The following is a 20907-nucleotide window of genomic DNA, read 5'->3' as shown; positions in this document are numbered from 1 at the left end:
TCAGCGCACACTCCGCTGCAGAGTGAAAATCTCATTCTGAAAATATCAGAATGTTAAATATTTATTTCGGTAAAAAGTACAGTTCAAAACTGTGTTATTTGTTGATTCATTAGGCATGAAAAGCATGTACAAACACTGGAAAATAATGTTTTACTATTGGCCATAAAGAATACTGACCAAGAACAGAGTATTCTTTGTGCATCTTTTCTCTTGGAGAAAGAGAATGCTTACAGCAGTCTAAGGGGGTTGGAGCCCAGCCTTTCAATGGTATGGTTGTATGTAGTATGATCTCCAAATGAAGTTACAATTTGCCAGTCTTAGTTGTGCTACATGTTTCAAAAGTGTTTTAAAGTGAAGGAATATTTATTTCAGTGTGTTTTCTAGAAAGTATGGATAATTTTAAATAATTTTGTGTATGAGAAAAGATAGTAATTCCACTTGGCATATAGAGCTGATTGGTGACTACAAAATTGAGTGCGTTAGAAACCAATGAACATAATAGTATGGCAAGCATTTTCATTTGAGAACAATCTGTGCTTAGTAGCTGTTCAGATTTTGGAAAATACGTTACCATAGACTTGCTAACATGAACGAAAGGGTTTGTGCATGACTGTGTTAAGATCAGCACAGGCTTGGCAATGAATGTGTACATCTCTAGGTTCAGAATATACCAAAGTTTTGCTAGTATTTCCACCTTTCATTCAAAATTAAGACCTCTGCCCTATTCATAGAATAGTTATGTTGTATGCAGCCTGGTGTGAGCTGCAGTATGGTAGGTTTCTGCTCAGCTTTCCTACCAGCGATCTGCTGCAAAGAGTACACAGGTAGGTGCAGGTAATGGACGAACGAAACCGCACCGCTGCAACCTTCACACGAGGGTGCTGCTGCACTGAGAGAGAGAATAGCCTCTCCCATTTGTCACTGTGGATTGCAGTGAGATATTGCTCAAATCTGTGGCATCAATGTGTTTTGCTTACTGTGGTGTGGCACCGCAATTTTTGGATGATACCACAATTACAGCCACTAGCATAATTGTTGTGATTTCTTTTTATGTTATGCTTTGTTCGTCTGTACTGATATTTTATTTTTTGTTTTCCTCAACTGAGTATTTGATGCTAACAGTGGAAGTGAGCAATAAAGTGATCAAGCCATTACAATCTTGCAAAGCAAAATATGCACTGCATTTTAATTGAAAAAGTGTGAACATGTTCAATACTGGATTGCACATCTGTCTGCATTGTAGCCATATTGCTTGTAGGGGTAATGCTGAACCAACCTAATTACCATTTTCCAAACCTAGTTGACAATCACTTTGTTTATTCTGAACCAGGTATAAGAAACTGAATTAGCATTATAGAGAGGGGTGAGGTTTTGTAAGGCAGGTGGAAACTGTACACCAATTGCATGAATTGTAGCAGAATCTCTGTCTGCTAAAACATTGCCCGCAAAAGGCAAGACCTAGTTATATATTTGAGTCCCACTTCAGAACACAGTTTTAACTTGTCAAAAGAGTTAATATTTTCCATATAGAAAGAGTCTCACATGGGAAATGCATGCATTATGCATTTTGCAAATTGATGCATACACTTACAAAAGGAACAGGTCAGGACAAATTGTAATTTGAGAACTGAAATCTGCAAGAAACTTCATGTAGAAACTAAGAAAAATTGACTGGCAGTCAATAGTGACTGGATAAAAAGCTGGTTAAGATATCAGATTATGACTATGCCAAACTCTTCATCTCCGTAAAATTTTACAAGTACTTAGTACACTAACAGTCTATTATCCAACAATGGTTATTACTTCAGAGAGAGGACAGTCAACTGTTTAAAGAAACATTCTTTTTAGTGGGTATTTACTTAAGTGAATATAGGTGGAGCAACAGGAAAATAATGCAAGTAATTCTTAAAAGGATAAGTAGGGAGTACATAATGCCAATATAATACAAAAGTGTGATTTTTAAAAAATCTAGAAAGTGCAGGAAAAGGGAAACTGTGCTTGAACTGGTGAAAAATGAGGAAAATAGACATTACCGAAAGGATGATCAAATATAAAGATGGTTAGTGTCACCAGAAGGGAAGCTGGCATCTACAGTTATGTTCAGTATAAGGAATAAAGGAAGACTGGTGAACATTGCAGAGTTCAGAACTATTCAAAATCACATAATTAGCAAAAATGGATATAGATTGCTGTCACACACAAAATATGGCATCTCATCCTCAGTCCATTCATTCTTATTCAGCTCTACACAATAGTTACACAAATGTAAGATATTTAACTACTTCTACGTACTGACCAGTACCTAAGTTCATTAATTTCCAGAGGCCACTTCACATGTGTATTACCTGTAGCACGATCAAACTGGATGTATGGGGCAGATTTTGTATCGAATATAAAGTACAATACGGATGTGATGACTACTGATTGAAAGGGTGAGAGGAGCAGTTATTAATTATATGTTACTGAAGATTAAAGAAACCAAGCAGGGTAGATAACAATCTCCAATCCAGATTTACCCCATGCAGATGTTAGTAACCATAAGGCAATAATCTTGGTGCATTACTTTAGGAGGAATAAATATGGCCAGGTTGCTCACCAACCCATACTGTAGACAATGTAATGAGTCAAATTATATCAGCTTCTGGATTAAATATATTACAGGGACACAAATAGTTCCCCCTAAATAACAGTAGTTACTGAAGACTTGTAATCTTTCTTGGCATGTGAACAGCATGCAAGCTGGTTATGTTGTTTCCAGGCTGTTACATCCAGACTTAGGCTGGGACTGCAATGAGTGCAATTCTGTCAAGGTTTGGTGTTCCAATGTTGAGTTTTACCACTGATAACATATTTCAGCAAATTCTCTGGGCTCTGACAGGCAAGCATACCAGAAACCCTGCTTCCATGTGCAAGTTCCTGGTATAGTGGCCTAGATGAAAGGATATTGGGAGTAACATACTGAAGAAGCTCTGGTGATGTCTTATGGCCATGGGTACACAAGTTGCTACACAAAGTTTTGTTAAGTAGACAGTAGCATGAACCTTAGAAACACCACACCTTTTGACAGTTCTGTGTTTAACTACAAGTGCAGAACTTTAGAATATGAAGCTATATTACTGGAGTGTGGAGGAGTTAAATGATAACAAATAGAATATAATAAGGTTTCCAGAAATGTACAGAAAAAGGTGAAGAAAAATAGTATTTAAAATCAGACATGACAAAGAAACAGAGCTGGGAGGAAATTTCAGTGCAACCATTGTTGGAAATGAGAATATTAAAAACAGCTTTGAAGAAATCTCAGGCAGAATAGCGATACTTCTTGTAAAAATATCCAAAGCAATTTCCATGGGAATAATTCAAGTCTATGCACTCATATGCTGATGAGGAGTTAAAAGACTGCTCTCAAGAGCTATAGAGACTGATAAACGACAAAAAAATCTCACTACAAAACTTAAAAACACATCAACAACAACATAGGAACTGGAGTTGGAAAAACCAAGTGAAATTAAAATGAGGTATTCTATCAAATAAACTGTTCCAGATGTGACAATCTTGAACCAATTTTAAATTGCAATTGATCAGAGACTCATAAGACGCAGAGTGAAAATGAATAAAAAGCTAGAAATAAACAGACTCACCACGCAGGAAGTCAGATAATGTATTTAAGAATAGGGGGTTATGCTAGATCAAATTAAGAAATAGATTCATCATTGTAGAAACTGGACGTTACACAAACATTCATGAAATAGGGAATGATTTAACAAAGGCACTTAGCAAAACTGACAAAGATGTTGCAGATATATGAAGAAAGGAAAGGAAGAAAAACAAGCAAAATAACATTTCAAATGGAACACAGGAACTATCAAAGAGAAGGTGAGAATTTGAAGCAGTCAATAATGGTAACACAACAGAATATTCTGAATCAAACAGAACTATTCAGATACATGTTAGACAGGATACGAAAATAAATGATGAAAACCTAATTATAAAAACAACTTTAAAGCAATAACATTATGAAGGATACAAAACAGAAACTTATGCTAGGCTGACATGCCATTTCAACAGCTAAGACAGCACAAGAACTATCAACACAGAGAATATCGTACAGACACTAAATGATCTCTTTAAATGTTTTTGTAATTCAAAAGACGAGTCAGAAATACAAGCAGTTACTAATAAAAATGATCACTGCCCAGAAGTACTGCAAGATTACGTTCACCAGTATGTAGCCTTTCAAGATATGAAGAAAGGAATGACACTTGGAGATCGTCTTTCTGTAGAAATGATTACAGCATGTTGAAAAGCAACACAAAAGAAACTTGCAAAACTGTTTGGAGAATGCCAGAGGAGGAAGACAGTTCACCATAACTGGAACAGTCCTGTAATTATTCTTCCTCACAAGACAAGCAACATACAAGACATATACAACTACAGACCTTTTCAATTCCTACCCTGTTCACCTTTCATGTCAGCTGCCTGCCCTATCAGCAAGTTGTACACATTTTTCTGGCTGCTCAGTTTTTGCTCTGTTGTATTAGTGTGTGTCTTACTACATTTCACCATGCCTGAGGTACAACAGGATGATCGGACTATAGGACACAATCAGAGGCAAACTTCGCCACCTACAAAATAACAGCTATAGAGCGTAATGCATACTTTTTATCCACCATGGTTTTTGACATGTATTACCTCTATGTCAAATTATGTGCCAAAATTGTTCCCGAGGAAGTCAAATACAGGGCGACAATTATTGAACTACATGAAAAAAATGTTAATTATTTACACACTAAAGTGTGTACACACTTTATTCAACATGTAAATATCACTACAGATATTCAGACATATTACATGTTTGACATGGCTCCCATCATTGGCAATGATGTGGCATAGATGAATAGTGAAATTCTGCAGGACCCACCGAAGCACCGGAACATCGATGCCATAGATGAGCTCCTGAATGGCTGTTTTCAGCCCAGCAATGGTCTTGGAGTTATTGCTGTACACCTTGTCTTTAATACAGCCCCTCAAAAAGGAGTCACATGTGTTCAGATCCAGAGAATATCGCGGCCAATTGGGACCTATACCAGTGGCCTCTGGGTACTCCAGAGTCAGAATGCATCCCCAAAGGGCTCCTCCAGGACATCAAACAATCTCCCACCTCGATCGGGTTGAGGTCCATCCTGCATGAAACACATCTTGTCGAACTCAGGGTCACTTTGGAAAATGAGGATGAAAGCATCTTCCAAAATTTTCACGTACCATTTGGTAGTCACTATGGCATCACAGAATATCGCATCAATTATTCCGCGACTGGACATTGCACACCATAGTCACCCGTTGAGGGTGAAGGGACTTCTCGAACACAAAATGCAGATTCTCAGTCCTCCAAATGCTCCCATTTTGCTTATTGACGAAACCATCGAAATGAAAGTGGGCTTTATTGCTAAACCAAACAATGCATGTGCATACCAATCCCATCATGCCCCACAGCCAGCCGTGCAGTTTGAACATCCTAACACAAACTGTCCAGAAGATTTGATGATTTTATTTCATATAATTCAATAATTGTCACCTTGTGAAACTGTTGGACGATCATTTTTATAGTCAAATCCATGTAGCAGCTGAATGGTTTAAATTCTTTTGTCTGGAGTAGCATCCTCTTCAGTCAGTCAGTGGATAGCAGAACTGAGCAGTCTCAACAGGTATTGTAAGTTTCAGTGTTCATTTGGAATTAACTACAATGAAGTCATGTTGCATGATGTTATCACTCAAAATGTATCAGATACACGCATTCGTACAGCAATTCTAATATGGTCTGACCCTGATTTAAACGAAGTTCTGTATATAGCAGAGTTTCAGACAGCTGTGGACTCGACAGAGGTTGATTTTGAGTCTCCATGTGTTTCTTTTGTTCGTAGTGCACCAGACACTCAGTATCGTGTACAGAATACCATTCAAATAATTAAGAATAGAGCTCAGACAAATAATAATAACAGCAGACATAAAAACATTCAGTCTCATGGCACACAGTGTGTGTTACAACACTCTGAGGCCTGATCGGAAAGATTGTCCTTGTTGTAAAGGTAACTGCTTTCAATGTTGATGTGAAGGTCACATTCAGTCATCATGCTTACGCAGCAAGCAAGGGCAGGGCGATAGCCACTGTTGTGCTAGTGCATGGCGACAGCAACTACACTGTTAAGAAGTGTACACAGTATGGGCCACCCCACTCACTCAGGTGCGAGCCAAACCAAGTACTTCCACTTTGCGGAAATCTTCCATTGTGATACCCCAACAGTCGAATAAACTTTTTGTTCATTTAACAGTGGAACAAAAGAAAATTAACTTACAGCTGGACTCTGGTGCTTCTGTTTCCATGATAAATAAAGACACTTATGACAGAATCATCAGCCCATCGCTACAGCAGCCTACTTCAGTCCTTGGCATGTGGAGTTTGCCGGCAACTTTTCAAGGTGTGACAAAGTGTTATCATTTCCTGCACTCAATTCTAAAAGCAAGCAAACATTTTTGCATCAGATTTATTTGATTTATTCAATTTGTGCATTCAAAACAACGTGTTTACAACTAAAGCACATGTAACTGTGAAGGACAACCCACAGCCGCGATTTTTTCGTGCATGACAGCCCCAATGAATTATGTGTGCAAGTTGCTCAGGAATTGTGAAGATGGCAAGATATCAATGTTATCCAACCCATTTCTACAAGCCAATGGGCATCACCCTTGGTCATTCTGAAGAAGCCTTCAGCTCTTTACGTTTGTGTGTTGACTTGAAGGCACCAGTAAAGCCACGAAGAGTAATGGATTCTTTTCCTCTTTTACGTCCAGAGGAATTGATGGACAGACTGGGACAGGGCACATACTTTTCGGAAATAGAATTGCAAGAGGCATATGTACAATTACCACTGCATGAGCAGTCTACGCAATATATTGCGATAAACATTCACTTATGTTTGTTCCAGTATTAAAGACTACCGTTTGGAAGTCTTCACCTCCTGCAACTTTTCAAAGCTTCCTACAACAGTTAATGTAGTAACACGATTCATGTTTTCCGTCGCACTTCGCCTAGTGTAGACCGGGAACTGTCTGCTAGCATGCCCAATGTGAACTGGCTGGGCACGGCCCATGCTGCCTGAGTTGTTGTTCCACCGGCATAGGGCGCGGCCAAATTCTCGCATGCCGAATACCGAAGTGCCTACAAAAAGCCTGAAGGTCTGTGAAATAAACTGAGGTCCATTGTCCAATACCAGGGTGACTGGCAGACCTTCCACAGAAAAGATTTTTGCTAGTGCCTGGATTGCAACTTCTGAAGTGGTTGAGGAGCAGTGAGCCACATATGGGAATCGGGAATAAGCATCAATGACAATGAGCCAAAAGCCATTGAGAAACGGGCCCACAAAATCTATGTGAACACGTTCCCATGCCTGGGTTGCCGGCGGCCATGAAGAGAACGCCGACCTGGGAGACGCCTGTTGGCTCGCACACTGGGAGGAGGCGGCCACTAAGTTCTCAGTACACATGTCTGTGATCCAAGGTTTTAGTACGGGAAACACCCCAGTGCTCCTCATGTAGTAACGTGAGGACCTCCTTTCGCAAACTTGCAGGAACAACCACGCGAGGAGCTGTATCATCGGTAGCCAGAAGGAGAACTCCTTCCAAGACCGAGAGGTGGTCTCGTAGAACAAAATAACTATGAAGAGGATCCAAGGCCCGACCTGGAGGTCGGGACGACCACCCCATTGAATGAGGCGAACTACTTGCCGGAGAACCGGGTCAGCTGCCGTTTCCCTCGCGACTCGAGAACTAGTGATTGGGAAGCCATCAACCGCTTGGTGGGACGCCACATCCAAATGAAAACATATAATCTCCTCCCGATCGAACTTAGGATCTGGGCCCAACGCAGGCCCACGGACCTGAATTTTAGAAAGAGGGTTCGAATGTTGTGCAAGTGGTCCTCCATGCTGCCACCTGTAACAATTATGTCGTCCAGATAATTAATACAATGAGGGATTGTCGACGTGACGAGCTCAAGATAACGCTGAAATATCGCCGGGGCACTGGATATTCCAAAGGCCAACTGCTGGTATTGGTAAAGGCCAAAAGGGGTGTTGACAACCGCCAGCCGTTTGGAGTCCTCATCAAGTGGTATCTGATTATAAGCCTCCAAAAGATCGATTTTCGAAAAATATTGGCCTCCCGCCACGGCGGAGAACAATTCATCAGAATGAAGCAAGGGATAGGTGTCCACCACCAATTGCGAATTAATGGTGGCCTTGAAATCGCCACAAAGGCATAATTTTCCCGAGGGTTTCATGACAATCATGAGGGGAGAAGCCCACTCACTAGAAGAAATGGGAAGAACGACCCCAAGGGCTGTCAGCCGGTCTAGCTCTGCTTTTACCTGAGGGCAGAGAGCCAAGGAGATCTGCCTCGCGCGTAGAAAACGCGGGCGAGCCGACGCCTTCAACGTTAAGTGAGCTTCAAAGTCCGAAACACGCCCCAGACCCTCCTCAAAGATATCCTGAAAGTCAGAGATCAAAGATTCCAATGATTGATAGGGAACGTCTTTGGAGACCAACTGTATGGTGTCTAAGATAGAAAAACCGAAAGCTTGAAAGGCATCCAATCCAAAAAGGTTAGCGGAGCTCACATCATTGACAACAATAAAAGTAAGAGGCCAAGTGACTGATATGTAAGTAACGTCGGTAGTGAATTGACCCAGTAGGGGAATGAACTGTTTACCATAACAAAGTAGACGCTGGTAAACTGGCGCCAATGGGGGTGACCCAAGGTTGGAGTAAATTTGTGCATTCAAGAAGGAGACCGCTGCGCCCGTATCTACTTGCAGTTGTAATCGGCGCGACCGAACCGACACCTCAATAGAGTTTGTGTGCTAATGCGTCAGGAGCCTGACCCGATGAAACTTCCTGAATGTCAACATCAATGTCCTCCGTACCTGCTTCCTTCGATTCATTTGAGGCTGAGCGGCAAACTTTAACAATGTGTCCTTTTTTATTACATTTGCGACAAACGGCCCAACACTGGGGGCACTCTGACCGATCATGATGTATATAGCACAACGCACAGGACAGTAACAGGGGCCGGCGGCTGTAACTCTGTTTACGCGCCGTGCGGGAGCGGCTGTAACGGCCAGATTGTACCGTCGTTCACCCGGACCCAGTGGACGCAGCCGCGCCGCCCTGAACCACCGCGACGTCGCACCACGCTTCCAACTGTTGACCTGTGGCGTGAGAGACTTCATACGATTGAGCAATGGATAGGACTTCCTCAAGGGAAGGGTCTTCCAACTGCAGGGCCCATTGCTGGAACTCCCTATCAGGGGCCGAAACGAACAATGACGTCGCGCACCATAACGTGGGCATACGACTCACACGACTGCTCCGTGACAAAATGATACTTGCGACAGACTGTGCAGCGTAGCGGCCCACGCCTGGTAAGACTGATGGGGCTGTTTCTTGCATTGATAGAACTCGACCCTAGCCGCCACAACATGCGTGCGGCGGCGATAATATGAAAACAGCAATGAACACAATGCGTCAAAAGACAAGGACGAGGGTTCCAGCAATGGCGCTAGCTGCCGCAAAAGTTGATACAGCAAGGGAGATATCCAAGACAAGAAAAGAGCACAACATATCTCTGCATCGGCAACATGAAACGCCTGGAAGTGCTGCCGAAGGTGATGTTCATATGTGTCCCAATCCTCCGCCATCTCGTCATACGGGGGAAAGGGAGGAGGGAACGGCGCTGCAGCAGACTGCGTGGAGAGCAATGCCGGAAGCACTTGTTTCATGGTTGCCATGAGCTTCATCTGCTGCTCAACCAAAACCCGCACTAAATCCTCCATGCTGCGAAACCGGAACAACGACGCAACACGCAAAAGAACGCCCCTATTCATCGCCAATTGTGTAGTAACACGATTCACGTTTCCGCCGCACTTCACCTAGTGTAGACCGGGAACTGTCTGCTAGCATGCCCGATGTGAATTGGCTGGGCATGGCCTGTGCTGCCTGAAATGTTGTTCCGCCGGCAGAGGGCGCGGCCGAATTCTCACGTGCCCTCTGGTTGCGGGACTTTACTTGCGGCAACTACTGTCCATGACGCGCCGTGCCGATGTGCGCCTCCTGCGATCTTTCTAGTGGCTACTGCAGTTAACACCAATCATTCGTTCTTGTGCAAACTATTTAGACAATATTATCATCGCAGGTCATGCACATGCTGAACATTTAGCAAATTTAGACAGCCTGTTTCACGTCCTTTCTGATGCTTAAATGCAACACAGTGTCCTCTTCCAGGAAAAATGGAACCCACTTATGTATTACGTAATAAATGCACAGGGTACATATCCTACTACTTTGCATTTGACTGTAATTAGAGATCTTCTGGCATCCCGTAACACTAGGGAGTTCCAATCAGTCATGGGGAAGCCTACCTATTATATCAAATTTATTCCAAATGCCACACAAATTGCTGTTCCGCGTAACCAAATACGCAGGAAAAACGTTTCTTTTTGTGGTCCAAAGAACACCAGTACGAATTTCAGCAACTGAATGATGCCTTGTTAATTCATTGATGTTTGACTGATTTTGACACAGCTGTTGCTGCTGTGTTAGCTGTGGATGCATCTTCTTATAGGATCAGGGCTGTGCTCTCCTATAGGATTGGTTCTTCTGAGAGACCTATTGCTTTTGCCTTGAAAGCTCTTAACAAAGCACAATGTAACTACAGTCACCTTGAAAAAGAGGCTTTCAACATTATCTAAGATGTTATCAAATTCTACCAGTATTTTCTGACAGATCACTGGCCTATGACAGCCTTGTTCAACACTGCCATCCTGTCCCACATCGGGCAGTGCAAAAATTGCAACCTTGGGCTCTGGTATTGTCTGATTATTGGTATGAGTTGTTGTACAAGCCCATTGTCCTACATTTGAACAATGACATGTTGTCTCGGTTGCAAGTCCATCCCAACACATTATTTGACTGATATAAGGAATCATGTTTTCAAATCGATTGGATTTTGAATGTCTTCAAAAATTTTCTCTCGATTTTCAGTGTGCTGCCGCAGCAACTTCTGACAGCTTTTCAGGGTTTTTGTAATATGAGGGCTGTGGGTGGCCACACAGTTTGAAAGAATTTCCCACCCAGTAGCACAGCACTAGTTTTCGCATTGTCATGCACTTTCTGCATGATCAGGTGTTCTGGTGTTGCACACAGAGAACGATGATGCACATGTTGTGATTCCTCAATTCCTACAGCAGGAAGTCTTGTCTTCATTGCATCAGGGTCATTGGGGCACAGTTCACGTAAAGCAACACGCCCACTATCATTACACTTGGCAGGGAATGGATGGCCAGAATGAACATGACCTTTCGTTGCAAAGTTTGTGCAGAAAATCTGTCAGCTCTGCTCTAACGATTTTTGAATGGCCACATCCTTTTGAACTGTGGCAACGCCTTCATATAGACTTCACGGGTCCATGCTGGAACACATGAGTGTTGTTAGTGGTAGATGCTTACAGTAAGTTTCTTTTTGTTGTCCCATGACATCCATCACTACTGTGAGTACGGTACTGGCTTTGTATTCTATTTTTTGTCTTGGGGGTCTTCCTAAGGTCATTGTATCTGACAATAGACCACAGTTCACATCAGCTGATTTCTAACAGTTTTGTGCCACCAGTGGTATATACCATGAGAGCACAGCATCTTTTCACCCACAGTCAAATGGAGCTCAACGGTTCATTCGAATGTTCAAAAGTCACAGAAGAATTGTTACATGGTCAAAGGCACCATACCCTGTTGCATCTGTGGCCACCACGGAAACTAATCACTGCACAAAGTCGGACAAAGTTTCAGGCGCAAGATGAAGTCTTTTACAAAGTCTGTGGAAAGAAACAGCTCATCTTATGTCATCCACAGTTTTGGTGGGCTACTGTCATGCCACTAAAACCAGCTGCACCACTTATACAAATATGTCAGTGCTTCTGCCGCAGAATAGTTGTCCATGCACTCAGCACATCGCTGAGGTCTTCATCTGCTGTTTCACCCATCCATCCGACAGTATCTTCCACTGCGGCGCCCAAGGAGATCGCTGCCTCGTTGCCAACACAGTCCTGCCGATGACATCACTAACACCGGCAGCCCCCCAGCTGCCCAAACTGATGTCTGTGGACAAGCCACCTCCAGAAGGTCTTCACACCACTCCAGAAGATCCACTTGCTGTCAAGCCAAAGACAGCATCTGCATCTCCAGATGCAGGCAAGCACCTTGCGACATGTTTTTCGGCCAGTGTTTCCAGTCGCCCATGCAGTAGATACTGGGGTGCAAGCAGAGAGGTGCCACTGACTGCAGTTACCCTCCTTGTCTCCGCATCTGTGCCTGCATTAAGTCCTCCACCTGCAGTCATCACATGTGAACGCCCTACAAGATGACAATGCAGAGGTTTTGAAGGAAGAAATTTGGTATCATCCAAAGATGTGCCAAACCACTGCTGGCAATTTGCATCAACACCACAGACATTAACAATGTCTCCCTGCAATCTCCAATGACAAATGGGAGAGGCTAACGAAGACACACCTCCTCTCTCACCACAGCAGCATTCTCTTGTGGAGGTCACTATAGGCAGAACTTGGATGCAGTCTACCCCTGTTTATGACAGCTGAAGCAGTCAGCATCAAGGAGTACGACTGAAGCATTATTCAAGTCCCAGATGTAAATGACTTTGTGAATGTTGAATGTTGTACTTCAAGAGAATAGTTGTAATTGTATGAATCAAGTGATGCTTTAATAATCCATAACAGTAGTAAATCATCAAACACACCTGTGGCAAAAGATCTTATCAAGTTAAATAAATCATTTTATCCTTCATGTAATAAGTTAATTAGCTCTAATATTTCATATGTTGTAATTCTGATGAGCCATCTCCCACAGCAATTGAAGAATCTACAGTTACGGCCAGAAGACTGTAGTTTCGTCAGGTCATATCAGTAACTCTCATCCAGAACTGTGTATGGTAGCCAGGATCTGAGGTAGTACTAAAATGACTAAGGTGAACGGAACAGAATGTGCAACCAAGCTCATTCCCTGGTTTGTTGTTGTAATTGTTGCTGTCCTATAAACAATTTCCTGTCAATCACTTTATTACTCTGAAACAAGTATACCTTGGGATGTTGCACAAATAAGGTGCAATGAAAATCTGGCACTTGTATTTTTATTTATTTTTTATCATATATGGTCCAAATGCTCCCCTTTCCCATCTGTAAGTTGTCAAAACTGCAGACACTATTTACCTAAGATAACAAATGAAACTTATTTCATGCCAATGGGTAAGTTCTTTCCTTCATCTGAAATAGTTACATTTTTGCCAAAGCCAGGAATGATATGGAACGCTAATCCACAAATAATTATTTCTCAAATGTGTGTTTGTGATTAACTTAAATTAGCATTTTTGGTGTGCTGAATAATACATAACAGGTGCATTCACAATACTTGCAATATTTAATGTCCAAAAAATTCAGAAACATTACTGTACAGTCAACTGATTTATACTTCAACTCACCAGGGCCACCAGCTAGTTCCTCCAAGTAGTATAAAAATGTATGACCTTTCTCATAAGGAACAACTGAGAATGAGTCATCAGGGCTCACAGATCTTAAATCTGGCACGAGACAAGTCATCGGGTCGTTCTGGCCTCGGGTATTTATCTGTTGGTTAATGAATGGTATTACAAATTTTAAACAGACAAGGTAGCTGTATAAATACACATAACAGCAAGTGCTGCCAGCAGAGATAGAAGGATAAACCATTAAAAAAAATAGCAGACAACACTGTTGCTTAAATACGAGTGCCACATTTTAAGTTTTTACAAACAACCACTAGATGGTGCTACTGAGAAGACATCATTATTGTTTTAAAATTTGTGATTTGTTGTTATTAAAAATGGCACCTTGGAAATTAGCCAAGTAGTTTGTTTACAGCGAGTGTTTAAAGAAACAGTTTTACGAAAAATTCAGTTTTTTGTTTATACTTTCACTGGATGATGTTTTACAATTTTTGTACAGGCCTAACATAACAACAATCCTCCATTCCTTTTGTTCAACTTTTTGTAATAAATTACGTTCAGGAAAGAAAGTTTTTTTTATTGGTTTGCATAATTTTGTCATCGTGGTGCCACCATAAGCAATGAATTTCAAGAAGTCCAACCAAAACTGGTTATTAAAAAAGTAAGTGTGTGTGTGTGTGTGTGTGTGTGTGTGTGCAGTTTGGGTCCACACTGTAGATTTTTTTTGGAAATGACAGGATAAAATCATAACAAGTGTTTAGTATTAACATGTAATTTAATTATCAAGCTCTTGAACATAGTGCTTACACAGAGTAATATTAAGGTTACAAAACAGATAAATCCCAAGTTTATCGCATGTAGCAAGGGTTTGTGGTCACTAAGTAACACCTGTACACTTCACACTGCATCGAAGTAAGTGTCTAGTGAAGGTCATATTGATTTTGATTTGCTGAGTGGTGTAGGGGCAGGAATCATCATGGCCTCGCCGATGTGACTACGTGCCACTCTTCAATGATTATCTATCTATGTATCTCTGGTGGGTTGCTCAATAACATCACAGTCTACCATAGAACCCTCCATCGATGTCGACGCATGATGTGTCAGCCGATGACAGGACAATATTAGGTGGTTGCAATGCACACCTGTCTGGTGCTGTCATGTTGCCATCTACAACTATAATACCATGATTTTTTGTTTTGCTTTCTAATGATTGCTTGTACATAATCTGTGGACTTTTGGATTGTCCACAGCCTCCTTATGCCTGATGGGCCAGCAATGTAATTGCTCTGTGCCATATTTTTATTTTCTTTTTTTGCCATAGCTGTCACACTCACTTGACACTGCAATTCTTAGGCCCTTCAGATTCCTTTTGATGCAAGTTTTCCTTTGACTTGGGTTTCCTATAACTGCAAGCATATTTATGGTCATAAGGGATAACACAATTAATTATTTTATAATTTTTAATTTAGCACCTATTTTCACCTGTATTCCAGTGAATATTTTTACTGCCCCTCTTTGGGGCCTCATTGTACTCTGCAGCTCTTCACAATGACACCCCAAACAGTGCCCTAATTAGGCGCATTTCCACACTACACCACTTTACAACTTTACACAGAGTTTATTAACAACAATTGTGTGCAAGTGCCTACATTGGCCCAATGATGTCACAGGCAATACAAATACTGCACAACAAACTGGTACAGGCACATCTTAACCATTGCTGGCTCACTTACTGCTTATGCAGTATTAGTCCTGTTGTTATTAGCAATTTGAATCTAATGTTTGTTTGTCACACAAGAAAGTTCAACCGACAAACAGATGTTTTCATATATAACATGAGAAGAGGATTGTTACGGGACTTACTGTGAGACAGAGGCATCTCCGGCAAAGCAAAGATTGCAATACATTCAACATCACATGACCATTTAGCTGTGAAAAGGACCTGTCCCCGCTAGATTCTGCACAAATTGACCCAAGCTCAAAAGCAAGCTTATGTCAATCAGTGTAAGGAAACAATCAAAAATTGGAGTGAGGAAATGCAAAATCTGTATACGACATAAAAACACGGGACAAAATGGGACTATATCTGCACGAGTCGGAACCTGAGCAACAGTTAACTGGGCATTCTGAGATGAATTGAAATTGACCAAAGTGATTCATTTGCTAAGCACTGTTGAGAAAATGACCACCTATTTCTTTGGTTAGTCTGGATAAGTCAGAATCATTGCTTTAGGAGATTTAAGAAGTGTTACTGCTGAAAATTGGATACAATTTGTTTACTGTGGAGTCATCAGTGAAATAAGGGAAAACAACCAAAACTCACACATCATTCCTCATTGTAACACTGCCAACTGTCACATAGCATGTCCAACAATTGATAATTCAATAGAGAGAAACACTAAATTAATGTCTCACTGCACAGATTCTCTGAATTTACTGCCTAACAAATTCATTTTTATTATTTCCATAAAAAAAATCTACGGAGTTTTTCCTCACCTCAAGAAATTGGTGAGTCCCAAAACCACACTTTTGAGGTACCACCATCACCACCATGGAAAATATGTTCCAAGGACAGGCTCGAATGAGTGCATGTGTGTATAAATTTTAAAGGTGAATTATTTGAGAAATAATAAAAACTTTTTGTGCCAAAAACTTTTTTTGTGAATTGGTTTTGTCAACGCCTAGATGGTAGTCCTCATACAAAGAATCAATGTCAAATTCTATTCACCTTATACGGAAGTCTTGGACTTCATTAATGGATAATAAAGCGGACAATAAATGTGAATTGGACAACGTAATATTGGACAATAAATGTAATATTTTATGTGGTTATTTCTCAAAAAATCTGCCACGAAATCAAAAAAAGTGGGGGCACCTTTTCGAACAGTTACTTTCAGTGGAAGAAAGAGCAACAAATGGGTTTCTGCCTACAGTCAAGCATTTGGAAATGGCTGGAGAGGTTACACAGATTTAGAAGCCTTACCTTGGTAGGAATCACCACCCAAATTACAAAAACTTTGCATCAACTTGTGTGAACGTAAATCTTTTCAGAGAGATGAACAGCTTACACAACTGTGAGATGTTCGTACACCAGTTCTGGAACAATAAGTTCTACACAATATTGAGACTAACCCCAGTACCTTAGCACATGGCCTGCCAGAATGGAGTGAATCAAAGGATGAAAACTGATATTATCCCTGTCACTTACACTACATTAGTGATTATCGGCAGTGGATTTTCCTCCATGGGATAGGTTTTGTTGCTGGTTGTTGCAACAGATCATTATCACTGTTGCAACAGGTCATTGTCATTATGGGACAACTGTTGACAGTACTCTTCACTGATATAACAGTCTCTGGTAAAGATGGCGTCACAAAGTTACACAATAACATATTTGGGCTACAGAAAGTTCTCAGGAAAAGAATGAAGCAATTAACAATGTGATTTGTGAATGTGTGCTTTGCAGCCTATGATGGCCACATTGAACATCTTTTGTAACGTGGAAGAAATTAATACCATATAATGTAATGTTACAATACTAAATGCTTTATTGGAGATACACCATCAATTTCTGGACATATGTTGATATGAATGTTTTTTGTTCATGTTCTTCTAGGAATCAACTCCTGAAGTTTGTTCCCAATGGTTGCCAGAAGAATGGAAACACCACAATGAATATGACCAATAGTGTATTGCACTATCTTCAGCACGTCATTCACTAGCATTTTATAGCACAACAAACGGATAAAGTTTGTGACCAGTTTCCAGAGGAATTTAATACCACTCATGATACAATCAGAAAATGAAGCAAAATGAATCTATACTGGATTCTCTGTCCTAAAATCAATCATGCTTGATATACATTTGAAGAGATTGGTATGATTAAGTGAGATGTTGAAATCATCTGACATTCATCAAACTGAATGTTAAGAGAGCTAGCAGCGTGAACTTGGGACTTGACAATTGGAAGTCGCACTTGACTATCTAAAATGTGGCATAAGTCCTATCTGCAGTTTGCCCATTTAGAATATGAATAAATAAATGGAAAGCCATAAAAGTATCTAGGGATGCAAATCCCGCTGATATGTGTTGTTCAGGTCACACAGTAAACAGTGTTGCAGTTGCCAGCACCCACTTGTGTCTGCGTGGTCATGCGTCCACATGACACTGTCCCTATATTCGTTCACTGATGGGTACTTACGTCGTTGCTCAGCCCCTCGACGGCCAGTTTGGCACCGGGCTCCAGACCAACTGCCAGCTGCCCTTGAGTATGCATTGTGAATCACAACGCCTGCTCCTTCGACTATCCATGAGACAGTGCGATCTCATGCCTTCACCCAGATCACACCCACTGGACTCTTGTCAGTCATTCCGGAAGGCCCCACTCCACTGCACCTGCTCCTTGGCTGCCTATGGGTCGTGGCCTCACTAGACTGTATTACTACACATCCCTAGCATCTCACAGCTCATCACCACTACCAACAATTGTGGACTTTGTCATAGCGGGCACTTGCACTTCATCATCACAGACGGACATTTCTGTTCTTATTGCAACACACGCATATTAATCACAGCCTTGATACGCCACTTGGTCAAGGTTACTTCAATAAAATGATCACTGACAAAAATAAAACGCAGGTAATGGTACACAGTCAAATTAAATCAGCCAAAATTGCAGGAATTGGATTCGGAAATGAAACACTACTATTAGTTGATGAGTTTCACTATTTGGACAACAAAATAACTGATGGCCAAAGTAAAGAGAATATAAAATACGGGCTGGCTATAGTAAGAAAAGCATTTCTGAAAAAGAAATTTAAGTGTATGGAAGTCTTTCCTGAAGGTATTTGTCTGGAATGTAGCCTTGCATAGAAGTGAAATAAGGACAATAAGTAGTTCAGATAAGAAGAGAATAGAAGCTTTTAAAATGTGGTGGTGCAGGAGAATGCTGGTGATTAAATGGGTACATCAAATAACTTATGAGGAGATATTGAAATGCATTGGGGAAAAAAGAAATTTATGGCACATCTTGACTAAAAGCAGGGATCAGCTGATAGGATACATCTTTAGGCATCAAGCAATCACCAGTCTGGCAATGGTGCAGACTGCAGGGGGTAAAAATATTAGAGAATTATGATGGGATGAATATGGCAAGGAGCTTCAAATGGATGTAAGTTGCAGTAGATATTCAGAGATGAAGAGGCTCGCACAGGATAGATTAGGACGAAGAACTGAATCAAAGATCACAACAGCAACTACAGTGGTCTTAAGGCTGTATGTTGAAATTCCAGTTATCTCCATGTAAGACAAGTTTGGGGTCATGGCTTTCTACAGAATACAGCTCTCATGGGCTTCAAAGAGGCTCAAATAGCTGAGCCTAAGAGAGGTGTACCAACGTCTACAAGATTTTCACATTCCATTAATTACAAGGAAGAGAAATTGAAAAAGTGGCTGAACCTACGCTCTTGAAATCCTGTTTCCGTATTTCTCTATTATGCTTCATTATCTCCATCTTTTGAAAATACTTTAATCTAGTCATGCACTTAATGTTTTAAAATTTTGAAAAAATTATTGTGTTTAATGAATTAGTCTATGAGATTTAATAATTGTTTACATTTTTCAGTTAAACATAACCCAAAAACTTAAGTCTTCACAAGCCCCTGTCTGCCACCTACCATCCCTTTCCTTACTCCCACAACAGCACTACAAACACCTTCTATCCCACCAACTCTCCTACCAGTCTTTTCCCCTTCCCCAGTTCTCTCCTCTTCCCCTCCATTTCCTCCCTTGTGCCCCCCCCCCCCTCCCCCTTCTCGCCCAGCAAAGTCTCCCAACACTGCACCTAGCAGCCCTATCCCGTTCTCACCACGCTCCTGTATGCTTCCACTGGCAGTGCAGCATCATCCCCCACCAATACCCCACTATCCCTCCCCTTCCCTGCCCCATGCCTCCTCCTTAACCCCACCACCCATTCCACCAGATTGCTACTCACACCAGATGCAGTCGCAATCGAGCTCTAATTCACAGAGTAAGTGGCCATGTGCGTGGTAACTGTGTGTTTTTCCTATTTCAGAGAAAGCTTAAATGTTTAGCAGTCTCCTTCATTGTGCCTGTCTACGACTTACCTCCTCTACGTTGAGAGCAGCAATCTATACTTCTCATACTGTAGTTTTCCATCCTGGACTCTCCATTTTTTAATAAGCAAAGATAAGTTAGTTATGTAGGTGCCCATACCATAGCAACTAGACTGAAAGAATGGATGACTGCAGATCAGAAAGCGACTGGGTGACAATTTGGGACTGTATGGAAGCCAGAATTGTGGGGTACTGGAGATTGTTTATGGCTGTGGTTGGGCTTGAATGGGAATGCTGCGACTGGGATGTTAAAAAGAAGAGCCAGAATATGTTTCCTCGCTAGAAGGGGTGGGGCTTGGGAGGGTTGTTGGGGCTACTGTTTTGGATGATTGTTGTGGAAGCAGATGAGAGGACTACGTTTGGAGGTATTCGAGCAATAGGGTGGACACCTTCCCCAGGTTGTGTTATGTGTTTCATTCACGTTTGCAGCTGGTTTCTAGAAAATTATTCAGTGTGCTAACAGATTTAAGAAAAGAAAGATGGAGGATTTTGAATAGTGACACCTGCTGTTTGGCAGTGGTGGTTCGTAGAAGCAATGTATGTGGAAGATAGATTGGTGCCAGAGGTGGGAAGTCTTAAGACTTTTAGGACCAATACCGCAGGTTAAGCAAGTGTGAAGTAAAAGTTTGTGGGACTGTTATATGGCTATGGCAATTGCACATTAACACAAATGATGTTAGTATTGAGATAAATGGTTAAGGAACATGAGATAAATGGGAAAACAGCGGTAACACTGTGAAGAGGAAGACGAGTAGACCAAATTTAAGAGCAGTGCTGTACTTGAGCAAAACTCAAGCAGTTTGAGCAGTTGACTTATCAGCTTACAAAATCTAGCAACTTCTGTTGGTATTATTTCCAAGATGTGTCATAGCATTGTTAATATATTATGGATTCTAATAATAAAAATAACTGTGAAACACTTACTACAGTATCTCATATTGTGTAGGTCATATGTAAACAATGCCACTAATAAATAAATAAATAATCACAATCATGATTCAACCTAATTCAAGGTTTAGCTTGTTTTGCAATGTACTGATGCTTGTTGATATTATATCCACAATGGGTCTTGCCACTGTTATTTATTCTCAGATCACAGTTACTGTCTATGTAATATGATGTATTTTGTTTATTAGGAATTTAATTTCCAATTAATTGTTTCATCTGAATGATATCAT

The 20907-nt window shown here is 41.1% G+C and overlaps 1 protein-coding gene across 1 annotated transcript in view; it reads right to left on the bottom strand.

Moving 5' to 3' along the window:
- Positions 1–20907, bottom strand: part of LOC126262798 (leukotriene A-4 hydrolase) — a 104731-nt gene that overhangs the window by 27076 nt on the left and 56748 nt on the right. Inside the window, exon 9 of the mRNA XM_049959623.1 lies at positions 13593–13737. Within this exon, the coding sequence (XP_049815580.1) occupies positions 13593–13737 (145 nt within the window). The remainder of the gene's footprint in view (positions 1–13592; positions 13738–20907) is intronic.

The sequence above is a fragment of the Schistocerca nitens genome, chromosome 6 (assembly GCF_023898315.1).
Source record: "Schistocerca nitens isolate TAMUIC-IGC-003100 chromosome 6, iqSchNite1.1, whole genome shotgun sequence".
NCBI classification, from domain to species: domain Eukaryota; kingdom Metazoa; phylum Arthropoda; class Insecta; order Orthoptera; family Acrididae; genus Schistocerca; species Schistocerca nitens.
The sequence above is the reverse complement of the archived record's forward strand: the minus strand, read 5'-3'. Positions and strand labels throughout refer to the sequence as shown.